Genomic DNA, 24,708 nt, shown 5'->3' on the forward strand with positions numbered 1-24,708 from the left:
CTCATTTCTAGTCCAGGTAGTCCTGAGATAGAAATACAACATTATATCTCATTGAAAAAAGGAATGAAGATGTTCTAAAATGTATTAATGGGGAATCCTCTTTTCCTTTAAAACCCCTACAGGGGTATAAGAATAGCCTGACTATACAAATGGAAGAGAATCAGGCTGAGATAGCTGTCCTGTAGAACACAAAGCTTAAGTAGATTACATGAAACAAATTATTAAATATATGGCACACATTCAGACCACTTGCATTATTCACTTAATATTCATGAGCAAAGCAGTCATTCCAAACTTAGACCAACAGCATTGCTTAGGAATACAAAGAATTTGGTTTTAAATAGTACTGCTGCTCCCAAAGCAGTAGGCTTTTATTAATAAATATACTACAACCACTCAAACTGTAGTATTAGACTTATTTCAACCATGGTAATAATTCATGTCCCAGAATAATAACTATTCTGTTTTAAATGGTAAGATGAGAAAGTAATTTTGCATAATAGATCTTATTACTTTGTTCTGCACAAATGTGGCCAAGGACTTACATATATTTTGAACTCTGACATTAATGTTTGTTATTTCAGAAATCTATTATAGAGGTTACTGTGTACTTGCCAGAACCGAAGATATAAAATACAGGCTGTATCCTGAATATTTTAGTCCTAGATAAATGTATATGTGATAAAGGAGTGTGATGAAATTACCTGTTTAGATTATTAAGAAAAATCTCATTTAAAATCTATTCACGTCAGCGTATGTCTTGGAGAAGACTGCATGCTATGAATTCTAGAGAACTCCATCATGAACATCAAACACAGACAATTTAAAAAGTGAACAATAATTTAGAAGAGTTACACTTGGACTAGATGATCGCTGTAGGTTCTTTCCAACAGAACTATTCTGTTCTATTCTACAAGGATAATTCATCAGTTTTGTAAACACTGCATTGTAGCTTTCCCCTTCAGGAAATTTAATTTAAAAAAAAAAAAATCATGTTTTATCAGATTACAAAGTTACAGGTCTAATCCCCACAAACTTCTCCTTTATAGATTGTTTTGTGCTTATAACTTAGGGAACTTTTTTCTGTTGTTATAGGTGCTGTGCTGGCAAATAACTACAAATACATAACAGCATATACAGCTCTACTAAAACTTATAAAACCTACCAAAAAACACATATATATGATGCTAAAAATCAATCTCTAGAGCACTTTTCAATTGGCCACAGACCCCCATTCGTTATTTTTAATGAAAAATCATTTAATTAAGATAACCTAAATTTGGATTCCAGAGTCGTTGCTCAGGGAATAAACCCATGCACCAGATGAGATTGGTTTGATGGCAGTTTGAGATCTGTACTGGCATTACACTTGAAGTTTGTAAGTTTTTATACATCTTGTAGAAGAAAAGTCAAATACGTTGCCTCAAAATGACATTACTTTGATTTCCGCATTTCTTATTTAGGGTTAGAGAATCTCTTAGAGAACATCAGGTATAGTTTGGAGAGGTGCTAATCATCCCCAGGTCCTGCTGATACTTGCGGTCCACTGACAGTAGAAAGAATGAGTAGATCTCACCTCTCTGTCAGCCGTATCAGCCGTATGAAGCGAGGCAGTCCAAATGGTTCCACAGAAGATGCAGTTGCTACAGACAGTACAAGCATTATGCTTATTATTTTAAACTAAACAAACAAAACCTAAGAATTGTAAAGAATTACAAGCACTGAATCTTTGGGAGGGTTTTAAGGAGTAGAAAGTGAATATCTTCCAAGCTGGCATCTCATGAACGTGTTAAGATTTTTCAGCTTACGTTTTCTTCTGTAATAACGTAGTGATCCAAGAAGACAATAACAAGAGCAGCGCCATAACTATAGTGCAAAATCCAGTTTTCCTCACAGAAAATGAAAAAACCTGTTGACTAATCCCACCCTTGGAAAAAAGGCTATTCTGCAGGCAAAACTTTGTCTGCCTCAGATGCAGTCTTTACAATTCAGTGGGACCACAGCAATAGGCAGAGCTTGGAAATAGTAAATGTGACTTCTTTCTTAAATCCTCTACGAGACGTTTGGGGCCTTCTGATGCACTGTACATAAGTATAGCCTGGTTTTATCATACTGCAAGAAGTGGAGGTGTTCTGTCTGCTCAGCATGAATTACTGTCGGCTGTTTGTCTGCTGCTGTGGAGTCCCTTAAAGTAACAGGCTCTAACCCACGCCGGGCTCGTTTTTTAGTGTGCAAAGAGAGCCAACATTGAGAGAAAATGGGCACTCCGCACAATTTAACCACAACAATATCATTCTCAATGGGGAGGAATAACACTGTCAAAATTAATGATACTGTTCTGTGAAATTGTGAAACTGTTTAAATACTCAGATAAGCTTTTACATGTCTATAAGGATAAGCTTTCATATGTCCACTAAAACACCACAGAAGTCCATACGCACACTCTGTGTGGAAATTTCAAAATGCTGATTATTGGAACCTGGGGAAAGATTATTCTAGACTTCCTCTGTGCCTGTATTTCTTTTTTGAAGCATCCACTGTAGCTCCCTGTCAGAGACAGGACAGTGGACAAGATGAAACTCTAAGTGTAGTGCAGTTGTTCCTAAGTTCTAATCTTCTTATATCCATTTAAAGATCAATACATTCTTGTAAACCTTACATTTTGTTTGAATTTCTCTAACTTGTTATTATATGGAATGGTGATGTAACATCATGAATCATACTCAAATCAGGCTCTTGAGTGGCTTAAATCGAGCCAGTGATATCATTTTCATGATATCAAATTTGGGTTCTACATGATGAAGCTCCAATTTGTGGACTTATCTCTGTTTAGGAAGGTACAGAAATTTGATTACCATTTTTATTACAGGAGCAACTGAAAATCCCGATAATAATTGGGTCCTCGTTCAACTTTATAAACAACCTCTGCTTCAAGTCACTTCTAAAATTCAAATCAGTCCTTCAGAAAACTGTCTTTGCTATTTTAGAATGCAATAAAAACCGGACCAAGGTGAATATCACATCACTCCGGGGTTCTCTGTAAACATTTGATCACTCAATTTAACTTTCACACAAGCTTGTATCTGCTTAATGGATAGGACAGCAGGCAGACAAACAAGGACATGTTTGCTGTGAATGTGTTCACTAATACTCTAAATGCACAAGTTTAGGGAGTGGTTACATCACATCACAGTCGCGTCTCTGGGTTTCGAATCGTACAGGGAAATCCTCAGTCCTTCTGCAACTTAGGCTAATTTTATTTTATTTTTTTATTTTTTTTTTTTTTTTTACATAGGTCATGTGAAATGCAGGAAAACAATACATTTCTTTGAAGTAGTAGCACTAGCAGAATGGAGATAAAACCCTATTTGATCTCCCAAGTTTTGAGCCAAAAGAATATGACAGCAGCAGAATTCAATTACAATTTCCTAAGCACAGAGGTATCAGTTCCCCCTTTGAGTTATCAAGGAAGTCACACTGATGTTAGCATGAGTAAGTCACATAAATCCTGTCCACACCAGTAGCACACATCCTTCAGACCGGGAAGTGCTGGCACAACCTCATTATTTCATGAGCAGCAGCGTCACTGTGGACTCTCTTCCCTGGTTTTGAAAACAAATACAGTTAGTTGCAGAAGTAACAGACCCCAAAATTTCAAATGTGATGGGTATGGCTCTGCTGAGTTACCAGATACGTACTGGGAAGGTAAGATACAGCAAACAATATTCCAATTGTCTCCATCTATAAACGTGGGTTAGTCACAATCAACAGTGCAATGCGCACAAAGCAAATACATTAAACAAGCAGCTCTCGTTTTAACAGCCCAGCTATCAGAGTCCTACACCTAGGTATCATTTGCAACAGGAAAGTTATAACATACATTCAACTGAATAAAAGTAGACTGTCAATGTCAAATTGCACATGGCCAGAAAAAACTATTTCCTAGAATCTTGCACAGTCTAGGTTGGAAAATACAGCAATTGAAACACTTCCACAAAATCAAATTGCCTGGACCTGATTAAAAGGCTGCATACAAGAAACTCTTTTGAAATAAAGGAAGGCATTGAAGTTCTGCCGTAGGTCAAGATTTTGCTAAGCCCTTTACTAAACAGTAATGATAGGTTACTCTGAAGTAACCTTTGATCCTGCATGGCCCAAGAACTGAAGAAAACAGTGGTCTTAGGGGATACTGGGAACTTGTATGCATGCCATCATGTCTCTCTTACACTGCTACGGACCCAAGAGCCTAAATTCCCATTATTCTGATAAGTGTATTTCAATAACAATTTTTAAAACTCCTGCCAGAAGTCTCACCACGAGATATTCTCTGTCATCACGGGTATAGACACCTGAAGGCTGCTTGAGGCAGTTGCGCATGACATGGTTTTAAAGTCATCTGAAATAGAGCTGCATGTGATATATCCTTTCTGTTACTAATAATGTGTTTGGGTTTTAGCTGGAGATCTGGGAACGATCTGGCATTTTAAACAAATGCTTCTGCTAGAAAATGAAGTTCATGCACCAGTTGGGTTTGGTTGTTTGTTGTTTTGTTTTGTTTTTTTTTACCAGCTTAGACTCTTCATCAAATCTGGAGCCTGTCACTTCTCAAACAAGCATTAATAGTGGCCCTTACATCTGAAACTAAGGTCATTTCTGTTCCCAGTAGGATGGGGACCTGAAAATAAGCAGTATTTATCCTAAATATCCCAGTTCTGGCCAGGATGAATGCAATTCAATGAGCCTTTGCTAATGCAAACCAGACTTCTGCATGCTCATGGGATGCTGTCATTAATCCTTCGAGGACATAAATGTACAGCTGGCTTAGTTTACTGCCAGCATCTTTTTTTTAATGACCCTCCAGATATATGACGTTTAATGTACTCATGCCCTGTTTCAAGGAATTTACAATCAAAAATGCAGACAGAGCATGCTAAATCCTACCTTTAGTTGTTGTTGCCAGCCTAATCACTGTAGTGTATGAAAATTCACCCACAGAGGATTATTAGTCCCTCTCAGTTACTGAACAACATGGCACACTACAGAGCAGCAAATGATCATGTAATGAAAGACTGTGGCGAGTAATAAGTACTATCAAGATCATTTTAAGAACCATTAACTGATGGCTTGGAGGGGGAAGAGGTCTCTACTGATAAATTTCAGGCTTAATGATACAACAGTGTTGCACTTTGCACAGATTATATTGATTTTTTCCCCCCATTTAGTTGTTTAAACTATCTATAGAAACAAAAATCGAGAAAAAAAAATCTACATTCACTACAAAGACCTACTACCGGTTTTTTAAGTCTATCATCTCAGATTAAAGAGTATCTTTAGATTCTGAGATATATAGACAAACTCCTGTCTGTTCAATAGTTTTAACTCAAGCAACAAACAAAAACCTTCAGGCTTTATTGTGGGACTAAGCTGAAAGAAACCCAGAAACACTGCAGCATATCAGTCCTGTTTCTGCTCTGATTTCAATGGGACTATTTCAGATCTACAAAGCCTTTTACACTAGCTCTAATGGAAACTTTAAAAAGTAGAATGCGCCATGCCTGAAATGTTTCCATGAAATTCTAGTATGTAGCTAGTATAGCTTTAAAAATTAAAACAGCAGCATTGCCAGCCAAGTCGTATGGATAAAAGGGTTTTTGTTTTAGATGCTTTTGGACTGTGAGGATTTTGAATTTTTATTTCATATATCTCTTGAAACATAAAGTTGCTAATTTCTAAAAACCTGGCAGTAAAACTCAGGAACATATTCTGCTTTCATTTTTTTCCTATTTCTGATTTAGAAATGAGCACAAAATATATTATCCCTAACATTCTTAAATACAAACAACATACCGCGAAGGCCAAATCCGTCTTCTTCCGGATATTTGGCTTTATTAAATATAGAAAGTGATGGTAAAATTAGGCTCAAATTTCTTCTTAAGGATTTACAAATTTGAGGGTTTCTTCCTCAAAAATTTTCATCCCACATGCTATATCCCTATTTTCTAAGGGGCCGCCTCCACCTACCTAAGCCTACACAGGCTAATAAGCTTCCTAATGCAGCCAGCAGTCAACTGGAACATTTTCCTAGTGTGACTATACTTGCTTTTAAGGTGGAGAGTTACAAACTTCCCCACCTCTTTTCAGTGCTTGCAGTAAAAGTTAGAACAACTTCTCCATGACACGTGGAACTTTATGGGAGTTTGAAGATGGATCAGAAGGGAAATTCAATGTGAAATTTCTAGAACATTTTCATTAACAGGTATTTCTGAGTGTCAAATTTTGTCAAATTTCATCCTAACCTGTCTTCCTTCTTCTAATACATAAATCTCTGGATTTGAAACTGTATTGTAGAATGTCAAAAAGCCAAGGGAAAAGATTAAGTCTCATACTGGATGCAAGAGGAATGGATCAGCATTAGAAAGTTTGGGATCTCGTCTAAGGCTGAGGCAGATGAGAAGTTTTCCAAAAGAGTTGCCCAGGGCAATAAAGTAGAAATAGAAAATACGGTGTAAAAACCTGGTTGCAGAAGTTTAAATATTAGTCACCTACTGTGAACTAAAACAAAAGGCTAAATATATTTTTATAAATACCTGAGGTTTTTAATTCTACTGTAGCCCTATGATGTTAAATTTAATCATTGTTTTTACAGTAAGATAATACAACTGGTATCACCTACCGTTTCAAACGACTGCATTTATTTTAAGTCTTCCTCCTAGTGCTATGTTACAGAGAACTTCTGAGAACTGCTTCCTGTTTTTCATACAGATTTCCCTCTTTTCCTGTGGAAATCTATTGAGGAAACTCTATGAAAACAAAAGGAAGTATCTGTTCCTAAATACCTGTAAGATTGTCCAAAAGAATGGTCTTTACCCACTGTTGAGGGTCGGGGCTGCATGTGATGTGAGCAGCGCTGTGTCCTGCAGAGGTAACTGCGAGCCCTCAAACAAGCTGCATCCAGCTCCGACGCAGCAGGGCTGCTGCCTGGAGGGGAGTCCTTTGTTAGAATAATTTAGAGTAACGGTGACAGGGAAAACGTGAATCCCGGTTACCCAACCTTCCTACGCGGAATTTTCCTAGTAACAACTTCCATCTGCCCCCCTCTCCTTCACCTCATTTATTAGCTCTCCTACTTGAGAGGAACCGTAGGGCTGCACTAGAGTCTGTGACGTCCACATATGACCAGCCATTATTCAGGGAGTAAGACACTAGCACTGAGCCATGTATGATTAAAGATCTTACCTACATAATGTACCTTTTCTAATAACCTAGCGTTAGTAAGTTCTGTAATACCTTAAATATACAGCAGCTGAAACAGAATCACTCTCAGAAGTGGTTTTTGCATCAATTCAGTTACCTTTAAGGTAGCTCTGATTTGCTTTAGACGTCTAAGTTTCTAGGCTGTGGAGCTAGAAAATCCAAAACAAAAGTAGAAAATGTACTTAATGTATTTCAACATAATTTAGTGTCTGTTTCTGGTTTCTGACAGCCTGCTAGGCTCCACAGAATCTGGATGAAATTTACTCCCCAAGTACTGCAGTTCTGCTGGATGGCTGAGCATTTCAAAGAGAAACTGAGCTGCAGGCATTGTTAAGGGATGGAAGGTGGTTTTGTTTCAATTTTTCATACCCTTGTTAAATAACCTATATGCAATTTCCAGGGCAGTAAATACTTGCTCTATCAAGTTTTCTGCTTGTTCAGTTAAAAAGTAGTTGGAAAAAACCAGGGGCGGGGCAGAGGAATGAGAGTTATTTTAAATTACTAATAAAATCTACCTGCTCTTTTGTCCTGCAAAAAGAAGTCCTGTTATCACTTATATTATAGTTCTTTTCAAGGGCTCCTGTCAGGATTTCATTGTACCATTGCCCTAATTAACAGGGAACACACCTCACCCTGGGCGGCTCTGAGGGGTCTACGTACATGCAATTTTAGAACATTATCCCAGCTGTACAATAGCAGTGCTGGATAAATTACAACACCACTAGGTTTTACTCTTCCTAATAGAGACCATTATTGATCTTGTTTTTATCCCAGTAATAACTACTAATTTCAAACAGGTTAGGTCATGATTCCCTTACACTGACACAATATACATTTATGGTAAGTTATGTCATTTACATCCTACGTCAACAGTCCTGTGGTCTAAAAACACAGCCACATTTTATAAAAATACATGCATGTAAAGAGGATATCAGAAAACTGGCCTTAATAATGCAATAACATTTCAAGAAATGAGAAACTATCAAGATCTGGTCAATAATCCATTGGTATCGAGCAACACTGTCCAGCTAATGCTAATATGACCACGATTACATTTTTAGTCTGTCTTTGCTGGCCTGCTGTGTGCCCAAGTTACACTTCTTGAATGTCTTTAATCTATGCTTATTCCCATAGTCTAGTTGCTTATCCATTTTAGCTTATAGTACCTTGAAATACCGTATTTGGTCTACTGAAGTAATCTGGAAAACCTGCAGTTTATACACATTCAGACATTAACCTACATTTATGGCATCTAGTTTTTCAGAAAGAGACAGAAACAAGTTAGTCATACCTTTGCTGCCTCCACTAAATATTTGTATTAATTTATGTTGACTTTCTACAAACGTTCAATGATGTTGCATATGGCCACCCTGCAAATTCCAGGTGATTCTAACTGATAGAAGAGAGGGGGAGTACTTCCCAGGGGAGTACTAAAGACTGCCTATGCCCCATATGAATCCCAATTTTATGCTGTTGAACATCATGGAAATGAATACAGTATAATCACATTACAGAAACTGAAAAATGGCTTATAAAGCAAAAGCTTGAGGAAAGCTGTTAAATTAACTTGTATAAACCATAACCTGAGCTTGGATCAAGTCAATTGTTTGAAAACGGTAATACTGAAATCTTTACTTAGTAAAACGTTTAAGGAGGTGTGTAACTTTATTTATAGAAGGACTGCAACTGACACAATGAAACTAAAATGTAATTAAACTGGTTTTGCGTCAATGAGACTACATGTTTGGTTAAAACTATGCACCTGCTTAAGTATTCTGCTGTAGTAGGAAAGATATAATGTACAGTTTAAACTTAGATGAAGTTTAGGTAAAATTTGGTGATAAATACAATGCAAATCTGCTTGGACTGAGGTTCATCAGATAAAGAAACTGGAGGTACTGCTAAGACAAGCAGAGGTCCACCCATGGAGAAAGCAAATGAGCCAGAGTGCTAAACGTACAGTGTTAGACATCAGTTCTTACATGCAGGGAGCAGCTACGTATGGTTATGTTACATGTCTGTCATTGGCTTTTCGACCTCCAAATAATGTTTCTTATTCAACCATATAACCAATAAAAAACTAGATAGAAGCTGCTATATTTGCTGTCAAAATACACCTAGGACCCTAATAAATGCAGGAATACTAGGCAATCTCTTCTGATCTCTGTGAACTGGCAAATAGCTTATAAACGTTTGGGAAGGAAAGCAATTAATTTGGGATTAGTATAAAGGCAGTGTTATTTTTCAAAAGTCACCTACCAGAACAATAAAGGCTTCAAGAAAGCAAAGGACAGGCTGCTTTCAGAAAACGTGAAACTGTTTCAAAAAAGCATCAGAATAGCAGGCACAGAGCTTAAATATGAGGGGGCATGCAGAATTATACAGCATCTAATAGAGAAATAGCACTCTCTAAAGATCTGAGGATGTTTTTACAGACATCAGTGAAACAGAAAACACAACAGTATGAGGTAATTGTTATTCTTGTTTCCTGACACAGGGTCTGAGGAACATGGAAGTTGCGACTTCCCCACATTCACAGGAGACAGTTGCTGGCACTGACATTTCAGGCTCAGGTCTCACAGTAACTACATGTTCCCTTTGCACTCTGAGCTTCTGGGTGCAGCAATAACCGCAGGAGAGCTCTTGTATGTGAAGCACTTGGGGACCTGCAGGGACCAAGCGACTAGACAGGCCTTTATGCAATTGTCCTGTGAGAGCTTAAGAAATACCTGACTTAGATGCAAAAATCAATGGTTGCAGCCCCTCCTGTTAACAAACATTAATGTCATACTTTCCCAAATGCTTAGTAAGAGCTGGTCAGAAATAACTTGCAGCCAGCTTAAGGAACAATGCTGCTAAGTGAGCTACCTTCCTTTTCTGTCACTCCAAATCCATGAGGCTCTAAAACTATTAAGTTCCAAGATAAGTCCTGAAGGAATTTACATACCAGTAAATAGGTAATTCCAGAGTTTATACCACATTCAGTGGTACCTGCAGTTTTGCATGCATCAAACAGAGAACTGAGAAACAGTGTTTTGTCAGACGTTTTAAGCTTTAAGAGTTGAATTCAGTAGGATCTCCATCCTGGTGGAGTCAAGTACTCCTTGACTCTGTTTAGGAAGAACACTTTTCTTTACCTAGGAGACATTAAAAGGGTCACTGGACATTTGATCTTTACTGACATACACTCTAGCATGCAGGAGATAACGGAAGGATTCCTTGGGATCGAATAGCACACGCCTACATGAAGGAATACATGAGGGGTTTTGTTTGTTATACAAGCAATGCCGGAAGGAAATTATCTACATGACCACAGCTCTGCTGCTCTTTATCTGGCTTATATGCCTTATATACCAAGTATCTTGGTTCTATGTATCAGTGTTTTAGAATTTCATGGTATTTTACTTACTAGTTTTTGGGTTTAGGCTTTCAAGCACCTTTCTGTAAAATACAAGACAGGATACCAGGAGAGAGACAATTCTAAAAATAAAAGTTTGGAGATCAGGAAGCACAAACAGACTTAGGAGAATATATACACACAACTCACGCATATGTAGTTGGGGGATCGGGGTGGTGTTTGTTTTCACATGCCTCTGTTGCTTTTCCTTATGGGCTGGGCTGAAAGGAGATATCAAAAACTGTCTAGAGAGAGGTTTTGCCAATGGGACTGTCCGCCTGACTAGAAGCAAGGAGGGCTGGAAATTGAGTGGGAACTTGTTCTCATATGAGCTTCAGCCTTATTTCAGACTCACACTTCCTGGTAAGCTGGAGAAGTAAGTTTTTTGCACCGCTTCTCCTAAGTGGACTTGTAACATATTGCCAATACAGAGCCTTCAGCAAACTCCAGGCAGAAAGATCTATGTCCTGTCTTAGAGTGGGGTTTGAGGATGTTGACCTAAGGAAGGGCACCCACAAGATGTAAGGTATCTTGTGGAAAGCAGCCTGGCTCAGACCCAAGTGCTGAAGCGGCAGCCAGCAGGCTGGATCCAGGCCTCTGGCAACACCATCTGGCCCTCTCTTCTATTGTAGCTGGGAAAGAGCTGTTACGGAAAACAGCTGAAACGGCTGTTATGGCATGGTGTGAGGACCAACAGCAGAAGTCTTCTTAACTCACCCGCACACATAGCCAGGTACTCTGGATTACTGCTGCGCCCACATGGCCTATTAGGAAGGTCCACCAAGGGGTATTTGGCTCTCTGGGCTGAAAAGGTTTAGCCATATTGGTGTAACAGGGAAATGCCGTTATTTAACCAACACTTAGTCAGTGGGTCAGTACAATATTGACTAAAGCCCTTCTGATCCTTCAGCTATCCCTCAGTATCATCTCCTAAGACACAGACTGCTGTGCTGCTTAGCTTTATTGTGGGGTCTAGCACGAGTCCCATGTCCATATACATTCTGTTGAGTCTCATGGGCTTTTGGAATAATTCTGACATTGCCAGCTTAACACAAACTTCAGTTATACTAAATTAAAATAATTGTTCCAATATGGAAGGAAGGGAAGCTCAAGAGCAGAGCTGTGTAACAGATAAGATGAGGGAGTAATGGATCTATGACTTACATTTCCATGACTAGGAGGAAAGTTGAATCCAGGTTTTTAATTCAGCCTTCCAAGAAACCTTGTGCAAGCTTGAACTATTAGCACAAAAGCTATTTGCTAAATCAAGAATAAGTGATACTTAAATTTTCTAGCTTTATTTAGGTCTGCATTGTGTGCATCCAAACTCTAGACTTCCAGTGCAAATATCTGAATTTCTAGCTAGCAGGGTGTGGCAAGAGAGTTCTTTATTCCAGTGGAACAACATCTGGAAATCATTTCCTTTATTTTGTCACAAAAGAATTCATTAAGGGGCAGGAATATCTGAATGACATAATTCCAAAGTGATGTATGTTTCTCCTGGATAGTGCAGTGACTATTAACCATAAAATACCCCACACAGAGCAAAAAGCAGTCTGATTCATCAAGAATATACTCAAGAACTACTGCCATGCAATATAATCCCTTGCTAGGTACCGGATTTATAAAAACACTATAATTACCTCATCTGTTTAGCCTAATTATCAAATGTTATCTTCCACAGAGCAGGCCTAATGACTAATAGTTTATTAATAGTGGTAAACTAAAGTTTCAAGGCCAAAAAAGGTTAAGGAAAACACCAAACAGTGAGACTCAGAGATCTTGAGCTGCATTTCAGAGCTAAAAGGAATGTATTCTGTAAGTCACAGAGTGAAACCTGCCCATGCAGTTTTAATTCAGCTTCCTCATTCATTTATTTGTAATAAATTTATGTATGTATGAGTATGTGTATCCAGGCATAAGAGCACCTATTTTGTACTTAGGTGGGTCTTGCTTAATGCACTGATATTTATCTCAACTGTAAGTACGGCCTTAACTGTTACGTTGAAAATGAATGATTAAGTTTTTAGTATACTCTTCATCACAGTATAATATACCAGACTAGAAAGATTACCATCAAAATTTTCTGCTAATTTTAGGTGCCCACTCTGACTTACCTAAATGTTCACAGTGCCTAGTATTTCAGAGCAAACCACACAAATCGTAACTCCCATGATCCCATGCTTCAGCTGCAGTTCTCATGCCCCATAGTCTCAAATTCCACACCAAAAAAAAATTCAGGACCCAATTATTATCTGGACACGTGTAACGCAGTAATTACGTGTAGAAAGCCTAACTAAAGTAATTTGCCTAGCATTATGCAGGGTCTCTGGCAGAGACAGGGGTAGAATCTACTTCCTCAAAGGAGCATTTAGTTGCTTTAACAAGGACACTATTCGTTCTGTTCCTGTGTCTCACCTGACTTGCTACTTACCGCTTCTGCAGTAGATGAGAAAGGAACCTCCTGGCAGAAGTTTCCTTCTCTCTAAAGTTGTTGTCCATCCACAGAAATCATTCATCCCCTGCCTTGAATGAGGCAAAGGTCACATAGGAAAAACAGACTGCGATTTTACAAATAACAACTATGTTGTAATGCATGTGCTCCAGGGGTTAAGGCAACCTCCTGACATCTTGTAAGTTGAGAACCTTAAAAAACCCAAATACACTTAAAACACAAGAATTTGTATCAGGTAGCATCATCATGACATCTGTATTTTCTACCAAGAGGGTCAGATTCTCTACATTCTCTGCATAGATTTCTGCTCTGAGTTAACTGAACAACTGACAGCACAGTAAATTATCATCCTCCATGTGGACCTGCAGTGGGGGAGGGCAGAGAAACTAATTTGTGGATGGTTTTCCCAAACATTTACTGATAGGAGAGTAATGGCAAGACTTCAAGAACTTGGATAGCATCCCAAATTTTATCAGGGAGTGTGTTTGGCCCTTAAGCACTTTTTACTGTGTATTTCATCTTCCATTGCCTTATCTCTACCCCAATCCTACCTCCTTTCTCCATGTTCGAGTCTGCTGTTGCTGTAATTCTCATTCTCACTTTAACCACTATACCTATTCAGGGCGTAATTCAACTGCATGTTTCCATCAGCAGTAAAATCCGATCAAAAGGTCTCTCCACCCACTCACTCCTGTCGCAACCCTGCATTTTGCCATCCCCTGAAAGACGCAACTCTCAGGGCTATGCACTGATCCAAATTTTAATCTTCTCTCCAAAAATGAGAGGGATGAGATATTTTAAACACACCTCATTTCATAAATCCAGTTCATAGCAGCACAAGCACTTGGGCAACTCAGAGCATATAGGATCAGGTATGAGAAGACGCAGAATGGGAGCAAGGTGTTAAAGGAGAGAGATGGCAACAAAGAAGGAGTTTTTCTTCCAAATTTATTTGGAACTACTCTTTCAGGCCTAAAAAGCTCCTCCGGTCTTTCTTATATGTCAAAGCCACCACTCCCTGCGCTAGTGTCCTTGCCAGGGAGAGCACTGAGAATGCAAAAGGGAAAATCTGCCCGACCCCATTCTTGGTTGGTAGTGCCACCTTGCCTAGCATAAACAGAGATTCACAATTGTTGGCCAAGTTTTATGTATTTCTTCGTGGCCATAGACTGGAGCACGTTCAGTATTTCAGAGCTCTTAAAAACAGTCAGTACTCCAGACAAAGGAGATACAAGGCCTTTTAGAAATGAATTTATTTCTGTTGTTCTTGCTTACCCGAAACCTAAGAGATCAGCCTAAGAAACATTTGGATTGTGAGAAATTCAACCCAAATGGCATGGGAAAGTAATATGCAACAGAAGATCCTTGCGTCTAAATCTTTGAGAATCAAAAGTGTCAGGAACACCAACGTACCACCCAGGAAATATGTTTTTCTAATCTGATCTCAGATTTTAAGAAATGGAGTAACAAGAAAGCAGTTGACAAATGAACAATAAAGACATGAACTAAGAGTAGCTAATTTCTGAAAAACAATTTCCCCCAAACAGTCTGAGCTTAGAGAAGTTGCTCTTTGGAATGGGACAGTGTGGACAATAAAAGGCACATTTCTATTCTGTAATTTCACTATGTCTCCACAAAGGTTTGTGTTGTCTCAAAAATGCTTGAAATCACCATAGGAAGAGCACTGCATGACAGCAAGGCGTAACTCTGCTACTCTCTGCTATGTGTGACAGCACCATTGCGAGATTTGCCTGTTTATATACAACGTGCAGAAGGATGGAAAGGTTCTGCAAGAAAACACATTGCCATCAGCAAAATGATCTTTTTCTAGAGGATGGTGATTTTGGCAAGAAAATAAAAATCATCAGCCAATAAGGAAACCTCCCAGAACTGTAACCAGTATTATAGAGGCTCTTTAGCTACAAACTTCTCCTTATCGCAGTATAAATCCAGGATATTTAGTCATCTTTATTATAGCTACTAAATTACTTAAAAATTTATATTTAATGCTTTACAGATCAAGCAATTTAAAACCTGAGATAAAGCAATTTAAAATCTGAATTGATCACAGAAAGTTCATTCATACGATTTCTGTTGGAGAGGGGTTCACAGCTTACAGCACCAAAGACAGATGTATTAAGAAAACCTACGCAGACACTTAGCTCCAGTGTGAAAACATATTTGATCTGAACGTTAAATGAAAAGCCACAAATAAAAATATGCACACCTTCTAAACTCTGTAATTCCCTGTAGGGGATAAGCCAAAACTGAAAACATTCTGAGTTCACTGAACTCTGACAGTTTGGGTAAAATAGTACAAAAATAAAAATCACACCTCATCTTGGTGAAAAAACACAAGTCTTACACTTTTAAAATAAAATAAAAGATATTAAAATAAAATAAAGAAAGTATAGCTTAGTTTGTATAACTGTACTTAGGGCAACGTACATATTCACACAGCTGTTTGATCTGCTTTAAATACATCTCAAAGAGGCTAGTTAAAGGTCTATGAACATAAAGCTAAGTAATTCCTTAGAGTTATTTTATGATTAGTCAGGAATTATTTAAGTTAAATATTTGTTTAGTGCCAGAAGCAGGTGGGTTTTGCTGCAGTTAGAAGTTTCCATAACAGTAACAGGAGTGCCAATGAAAAGCCAATTAGTCATGGACATTACTTTAAGGTCCAGTACTTTGCAAACTCTCCCCTCTTCAATTTTCCTTCTCTCAAGCTGCCCATTATCCTCAATACAAAGACTTTAAAATGAATGTGGACTGTTTGCCTGTCTCCATGGAAGCCTTGCCACACTGCACCGTACACAAACGCTTCCCAGGCATCTTCAGCACTACTTTCCGCTCTGATCTTTGCCCTAAACAAATGTGCTGTTTATTCACTCTTCTTCTCATTTATGAAGACCCATTTGATGCTCTATGAATACTAATGAGAAAATAATTAAACCTATATTTAAAAATGAGTGAAGATTCCTCCTTTTAGCATTTACCATGACAGCGAAAGCATACCGGTTGGCCTCTTTCGTTACGCTCTTCTTTAAAGCCTGAAACCTCTGCCAGTTCAAAATTAAGAGTGCAGATCTGGCATTAAAGTCAATTAAAAGCTCCCCGATAGGAAAAAATGACCTAGTGGTTAAATCACATGATGAGAAATCAAGAGATCATGGTGTTTCATTGTTCTGCTACCAATGAGCACCACCATGACTCCATTCATGCCTCCATCACCTCACTTGAGAACGAGGATGAAATGCTGTGTACTCCAACAATGTGAACTAAGGAGCATGAAGCAACCCTATGAATTAACTCCTTCTGTACTGTTTGGTTGCATCTTCTTTAAAAGTTTGAAAAACAGAGAGCATCCCATCAGAAATATGAAATATTCTCCGAAGTCAGTGTAGGATCCTACATTGATGGCAAAATTAAAAGAAGGAAACAGTCCCTTTCTTTCAACAGACAGCAAAGATTCATTAGTATCCCTAACGCTATTCTTCTAGTTCTGTGCAACATTTGATGAGAACCTTCTTCAACCCATCTCATATTTAGTTTCTAGTTATAGTTTAAAGGAATGGTAAGTTTGCCCTTGCAGCTACATGAGCCGTATTAGCAGCCCCCTTTCCCCCCCTCACAATGTCTGTATAGCCAAAAAGATCTCTAGCTCTGCCTCCTGATCTTTGGCACCAAACTTGGCAGATTATTGCCTTAAACTGTTTTCGGATGACATGAATGAAAGCCAGCTGTGTTTATACATCCCTCCTTTGGGCCTCTATTGCGCAGGACATTCCCCCTCCCTTCACCTCTGTCATTAGGCTGTTGGTCCTGTCCTTTCCTGTCACCTTCCCTGGTCACTACTGTGGATAAACCAGTGCCCGGCATCACATTATACTGGACTCCTGGCAAGACATACCAAAACAACAAATTTCCAGTTTTGTTATTTCTAATGGATCCTTGACATTACATATTAGCTGATCAAATATAAAATCTCTTGGTTTTTTTTTTTAAACTTGTGTATCTACTCATGCTGCTGCTTGCTTTTTTTTCTTCATTTTTATCTGGCATGGACAAGCTCTGAAATTCCAGCTTGTCTGGCCACATGTTCCTTCACGCACATTTAAAATCTGTCCCTTTCCTAAACACCTTGAAATAAATTCCATGCCTAGTTCTAGAAAACAAGGCTGTATCTTAATCTGTGCTGCTTTTTTACTTAGGGTGTAAGGTACACTAATTTTGCTATACTTCTTCTGTTGGAGAAACTAAGGCACAATGTGATTTGATGCAAATGATAGAGCCTGTGCCAGAACCAAGATTTACATTCTAGAGCACCTGGGTCTGAAAACCCTTGCTCAAAACTTACATTTCTTTAGTTTCCCAGATGAACATCTCCAGAGAAGACAGACATGGCTCTCTCTAATCAATATATTGGGCAGAAAGACCTAACAAAACATGCCGTCTGTATGGCTCCCTTAATTTCTCCACATTAAGAGAGAGCTGATGAAGTCCTCTCAAGAAAATTACTATAGAATAATCAGAGTTTGTACTTTGTATTTCATCAACTAATTGTAAGTTCCCTTACAAGAACTACAGGGAAGTGAAAGCTATTATTTAGGTCTGTCTTGAATCTCATCTAAGTGGAGGGATTCTGCTATTCTAAGTCCTGAATTTTATGGGAAGGATTGTTTTTTTTCCAAGCTTCTTAATGTTCCTTGGACTGCAAGCTAAATTGAAACCAGGCTGCCAGATGTAAGACGTTAATACCACCAGCGGATCTCCCATTAAACATCACAGCATTTACCCACTTTTGCTAGAAAAGATTTTCATGATACTTGAATATTCTCAATGTTTTATGGGTTAAAATAGTAACCAACTTTGAGACTACAATGAATATTCACTGAAATGTCTGTATTATCTCTGTATTATGTGAACAAATTCTAGAAATCTCTGAAATCCAAACAAATCTAAATCATACTGCAGCTCAAAACTAAGAGAACAATCTGCACAATACCAGCTACAGTCCTGAAGAGACTGTAAAGGATTCTTATTGAGTACCAGACCCCAAAATATTTTTGTCTTAAAATGAAGGAAATTAGCACATTTCAGAAAAACAAAACGTAACCTTCTTGTGAAAGGAAATACTACTATATTCCACAGTAACTGTCCAGAACACTGAAGTTCTGTGATACTTCCAGGAGCCCCCGTTTTGAATGCCCAAGCTTAATAGTGCTTGCTATTTGTGCACTACTTCATAATTATTTTTTCCAGAACTAATGAAGCTAAATGACTAGCCAGGCTCCATTCTGGAGACTGCTATTTCCCTTGACTTTACAGGAAATCCAATTGTTGCTAAGCTAAATAATACCATAAATTGTAAATGAAGTATGTCATTAGTTTTCATGCAGTGAGCTCTACTCGGGGGGGGGCGAAAGAAGTGCTGGTTCCTAAGCACAGTTTACCTCAGCTTCTGTCCCTACAGATATTTTGAAATACTGACTTTTGTTGTTGTTAAATTCATGACCTTATTTAGTTAGTATACTTTCACAAGCAACAAGGGAACTAATATTGGTGGGGTTCTTCAGGAACTGACAGTAGTTGTGTTAGATTAAAAAAAAAAAAGCTCTCTGCGATACTCATCTCTAACTTGGCATCAGCTTTTCTATTACTACATCTAAAGTCCTGTTTCTAGCAGTAGTTCAATTTACGGGCAGGAAGTATTTACAAGACTTGTACAAAAAGATCACGTTATACAACTTGCTTCAGTAGGACCAATTTGCTAAGTGTTTTAACTCTCACTTTTTGTTGATGAATGTTTAATGTGTTAAGGACAAGGAATATTCAATATTCACTAGACCAAAACTAACATGAGAAAGAATTTGGAGGGAACTTAATTTACTGTAAAACTCCTGAATTTGGTTTGCTTTCTTCTGCATACAGATGCTTTGTGAACTACATGACAGCTCCTACTGGGAAAAGTATAACCACGTCATTATACAGTCTAAATAGGAAAATATCCTGATGTAACTATTGAAAGTAAACTGTTTTCTAAATAATAAAAAAAGCAGCAATGGAAATGTCCTCTATATGAAATGTATAATATTACATTACACAACGCACACATGTAACGTACACAAGCTTGTAGTGGACTGGACTTGGTGTTCATTTAGCTCCATGCCTGAGAGGTACCTTATTCCTACCTCAGAGAATGTCTGATATGAACCTTACATGTGTGGATGGATATGCCAAATTTCCATTTATCCAGTGTAACTATGAGTTTCTTACTACATTATAAGAGTCCCCATGGTAGAAACAAAGCATGCTGTCAGTGGAGAAGGGAGACTTTATGGCCAGAGTAGACTGTTTCTGTATATATTTTCTAGATGTCTCTGACCTGAACTAAAAGCTATAAGTAATGTTTAGTTCTTATTACCCAAATCTAAGAATAGCTGAAATCCAACTTCCTTTGATTCTTAGGGAAGCAACCGAATGCAGCCCTCAGGGGTTCGATTTTACAGGCACTGAAGGCAGATACCCCTGTTCTTCTATAGCAAGTCTGAACAATTTCATTTGACCGTTCACGTGCTATGCTGTGCGCATTCACCTTGGTTTTTCAGATTTCCTACAAGTCCACTTTATTTTGCCCTTCTTTCCAGGTTGAAAATTGCGAGATTTCAGCTTCCCTCAAGAAGCAGCCCAGAGCAGAAAGAGGGAGCAGCCTTACCAGATGGCAGATACTGCCTGCCTGTTGTGCAACAAGATCGACGATCTCCCACTGGTGGAGCTGGGATTTCCGAGAACGGTATCAAACCCAGAACCCAACTACTTTATTTCCTCACTGATTTGTAAGATCCTCAACAGAAAAACTAACATAGATATTAAACCACCAAAACCACAAACCTATTCTAATGAATCTTGAAATCCTAGACCTAAATATCTCAGCTTTCTACTTCTCACTCCCCACATAACTTTACGTTTAATGAAAGACTGAACCTATCACAGAGCTATGATTTAAAACTGCTTTTTTCCATACCATTCACCTCACCAAGACCTTTTTCCTGGCTTAAAAGTATGAAGTTTTCATTTCTTTGTAAACAAAATCTCAGAACTTCAGCTAAAATCATTTCCAAGGAAACCATTTGCAGTTAATATTCTGTCCAGTCACACTCTTTGGAAACATCCTGGCCACTTCAGCAACTCTCAAAAGGTCCAACCTGTTTAGCACATGTAGCACTAACTGCTGCCATAACATTCCACACTTGCGACTTCTCACGGGACTGCACGAAGCATTCTTTGAAAGTCGTCTAAAATCACTGGGTTTGCCAAGGCTGGCTCTCGCTGTCAATGACCTCGACCAGGCTTTTGTAGAGCAGACAGTTACAAGGCCTCTCAAAGAGACGGCAATCTGGGGGAGGGGGGGCGGGGTGTCATTTAGCTTCTGTAACGATGAGACACATTTATGATAGCCATCTTAGAAGCCAAACATGTCTTTCCCCCCCCCCCAGGTAGTGGTTTACATGCCAAGTGGACAGCAAATGCAAAGTTTGGTACGTTTGACTTACCTTCAGTGATTATTTTTTTTTTTTTTAAGACACATCTAGTCCAAAGAAGACAAATGCACTTATCTGACATTAACTTAAGTAACAAAGCATCTTCACTGCAGACTGGAGAGCTGTACGTAGTGACAAAAAATTAGATTTTAGGTGTGTATTGAATGGAGCTGGCAAGCAGCTGCTCAGGAATGTGAAAAATAATGACATGTAAATACAATTAACATTGTAGCATGTTCTCCATGTGGTTAGACTTTAAAATAAACCTGATTTTACAAATATTTTTATCAAATCAGACACTTTGCCAGCTCACAGTTTCCATATCTAACCTATACTACCCGTATTTCAAGTACAAATAGCTTTTTAGCAAAAGCTTTTCGAACAAATAAATTGTGGGTTTATAGATTTAAAAATGTGAAAAAGTGTTCCATCAAATAAAAAAGGATTAGTTAGGCAGAAAAGAAAAATAATTCAGAAAGTTGAACAAATAAAAAAAAATGTGTGAACATCTGGGATAAACCTAGATATACTAGATAAATAAATCTAGATGCAGAATTATTTATAATTTTTATATATACTTTAATAAATATTAATTTCTTAGAGCAGAAGAGCACTTGCATCAATGGAATCGGGTAAGTTATGCTACATTAGCCAGTTTACAAATTAATGCCTAAATATCACAGTAATAAAGTGCTCTATGATTCTATTGACAGATTTTTTTTTTTTAATATTAGCTTAGTAGAAGAATTTTAATAAAATACTGGCTTTATGTTAAAAGAGATGCATAAGAAGTTTTGCTTTTCCTTTCTAGTTTCCAGTCCTGCTAATCATAACCCACAAGGGGGATATAAAAGATAGTCTCTTTTGCATACACGTTCAATCGGAGCTGAGGACGTTCCCATGTGGGGCAGGGGGAAAAAAAAAAGCATTACAAGTGTCTTGGATATCTTAGCACGAAGACAGCTTGAGATTCACATGCCTTTTCCTCCATTTTTAAAAACCTAACCTGAGTGCCTGCTATGCCAGCTGCTGCAATTAATTTACTGGATTAAACATATCAGTTTGAAGCTCTTTAAGGAATCCACAGTGTTGGGCAATCAGTTCTCACAGCTGCCACAACAATTGTAAACTCTGATCATTATCCCTTTGAACTCCTATGGCAAGAAAATAAATGGTGATGGAAAGAGTTTGCTACTAATGTATCACAGATTGAAAATAGAAAGTTTTTGGGTTTTTTTTTTTTGTTCTGGCCGTGCACAGCCTCACAGAAGGAAAAGCACTTCTAATAAATTAGTTTGTGCAGTGTAAGGATTGCCATGAAAATGCAGACATTCATTCTCTAATTAAAGAGCAATACTGCACATGCAACTAAGCTTTGTTCCTGCTTAGGCGATAAATTATTGAACATGATAACCTATAAATTAGGCACATTGAATGCCACTGGAATGAAAATTGCATTAACAAACATATGCCGAGTGTTAACCAGAAGGGGGGAAAAAAAAAAAAAAAAAAAAGAAAACCAGACCATTTTTCCTTTGTTGCTGAAAATAGAGCCGAGAGAGGCTTAAACACCCTGCAGCTGGCAGCGAAGGCCTTCGGCAGCGGTGTAACACGGCTGCCCTCTGAAGGGGACCCTGCCAAACAACCGGGGGGCGGGTGACAGCTCGCTGCCCGCTGGCAGGGGGCTGGGGACCACCTTGGAAGCCCTTCTAAGGGTGGCAACAACCGAAACGGTGTTTTAGCCTGAGCTGCGGGTGTCCTTGCAAGGAGACAGCGAATGGTTTACCTGAGAGGCTCTGCGGGGCGACTCAGGCCCTTGAACCAGCTTTCCTGGGCTGAACGGACTAGTTATGCTACCTAAGGTCAAACGTGTTCCAGTATTTGAAGAAATAACAGCATTTGACTTGATCATTCTATTAGAATTCATTAAGCCTGTTTAATTACCTGACGGTGATTAAGGTAAATAATTACAAAATTTAAAATCATGTTGACATTGGCTTGACCTGATGTCAACTCAAAATAAACATTCAGAATAAAGATGTGACCAGTGCTTTTCGTGTACTCAATGTTTCAAAAGACTCCCAGTAAGTTACAAGCATCATAATAATCCTCTAAGTCCCAGTAAATATCTTCTTGTGATAAAAAGGAGTTAAATGCAATCGCTTTTATCAGATACAGCTGAAAAAGTATTGAAATATTATTGTAATAGTACATGTATATTTACATGTATTGTAGAACGTTCGTTTATCATTTATTTGGCACGTGAGGAGACATTAGGTTTAGGTAAAAAAAGATATAACTAAGCATTAGATAGCTATAGGTCTAATATTACACTTACATATTAAAAATCACTGTCCCTACAAAACATAGTAAGGGAATGAATTAGAGAACATTTATTTCAAGTTCCTGCACTCTGAAGATGTGTTCAGCTGGTACAGTGACTATGCAAAACCCCCCAAATCTCACACAGTACAGTGGTTTCTCATTCCTCTTGAAAAGTGTATATTTAATTGTATACATGAACAGTAATTGCCCCCCTCAATAACACACTGATCCTTCACGCTTATCCTTACATTATAGTTACTTAAAGGAAAGAAGAGAATTGAAGTGAAATAGCTACAAGTTACCCGCAAGAGAGTGCTGAAGTATTCAAGACTCTTAAAATAATGATCTTTGCTAAGGCACCCTTGCCTTAGCTTTAAAGCCCCTTTCCATGGGTGCTGAAGGACCCATGTGTTTCACTGCATTGTGTTTCACCGGGGTTTTTAAAATCTCAGGTCTTTCTGTCTCAGTCTCAGGAGTTTAAATTGCCACAGCTGCGGCACATCGGGGGGGTGGTTTTGTTGCTAAGCAGTTGTTGGTTTCTCGAGCAGAGGAGCAGCTGTTCCGCTCTGTGGAGGGCCAGGCTGCCTCTGATGAAGAGGAGGAGAAGTGGGCAGGAGACCAGCCGTCCCAGGTGCACCAAATGAAGAAAATACTGGCCAAGTTCCCTTGCTGTGGCAGTGGGTAGGTTTCCGAGATTAATGCTATTTGAGCCTTTTGCAAAGATTATTTCATGGCCTGAAAGCACCGTGGCTTCAGTAAGAAGCAGTAATACTATACAGCAAAATCAGCAGGCCCTTTTGCCCAGCCTTTACAGCTCATGGGAAACAATATGCTGGATATTCCCACCTAATCAGTGTCAGCTAGGACACTAATTTGTGATCTGTGCTGCTAAGAGTTTTGCAGGAAAACCGGCTTTTACAAACATAGACCTTCATTGTGAGGTTTCACTAACTTTTTTTTTTTTTTTTAATGTGTATATATAGATGTGATGAAAAGATGTGGAAAAAGCTGATGTCTTACTTGGAGACCACCAATAGTGATGGCTACGAAACAGCCCCTGTGGAGCTCGCAGAGAGAATCACACAGCTAACTGAACACCTTGAGCTTAAAGGGCATGGAGTGAAAAAACTGGAAACAAACATGGAAGAGGTAACAGGTGCCATGCAGAGTGTGAAAGAGTTATTTATGTATCTTTAAGTAGCTGCATTTATATGCATAGGCATTTGTATTTTATTCTGGCCATTCCACACTCTGTTGCTGATGTTTCTCACTGTGCTGTTAGTTTGTCAGCTCAAACATCTCATGCTTTCCTGTAACACCCACATTTCTAGTCTGGTTCCTACTTGAAACTCCATTTGTTTGGAGGATGAGATGTATACCAGCCACAGGCAGACGCAGGCTCTTCAAATACTCTCCTTTATTTAAATGGTTTAAGATGTTCACTGATGCTATGTTTGGGACTGATACCACTGCAGGCCAAAGAACCGCACGTGAACCATGGGGTTACTATAGGCAGCTTTCAGTGGTTCCTCAGCTGTGGATGAAACACTCCTCGTGTCCTAAGACATCCAGCTCCTCTTGGAGCACAATAACTTTTCAAGAAATCCCTCCAGCTGACTGAGACGCAGGGGCTTACCGTTTTGGAATCCTTCAGAGGAAATCATCCAGTTTACTCTGGCTGGTTCTCAGGCTTAGACCGATATATTTATAAATAAACAAAAAAATAGTTCTCA

General features: G+C 38.6%; 1 protein-coding gene across 3 annotated transcripts in view; it reads left to right on the forward strand.

Moving 5' to 3' along the window:
• The window catches only part of EFCC1 (EF-hand and coiled-coil domain containing 1), a 55,372-nt gene that overhangs the window by 19,273 nt on the left and 11,391 nt on the right, over window positions 1–24,708 (forward strand). For all 3 annotated transcript variants that reach the window (XM_076345946.1, XM_076345947.1, XM_076345948.1), the window contains exons 3-5: window positions 19,757–19,902; window positions 23,524–23,656; window positions 23,959–24,124. In XM_076345946.1, the coding sequence (XP_076202061.1) occupies window positions 19,757–19,902; window positions 23,524–23,656; window positions 23,959–24,124 (445 nt within the window). The remainder of the gene's footprint in view (window positions 1–19,756; window positions 19,903–23,523; window positions 23,657–23,958; window positions 24,125–24,708) is intronic.

Source organism: Aptenodytes patagonicus, chromosome 8 (assembly GCF_965638725.1).
Source record: "Aptenodytes patagonicus chromosome 8, bAptPat1.pri.cur, whole genome shotgun sequence".
NCBI classification, from domain to species: domain Eukaryota; kingdom Metazoa; phylum Chordata; class Aves; order Sphenisciformes; family Spheniscidae; genus Aptenodytes; species Aptenodytes patagonicus.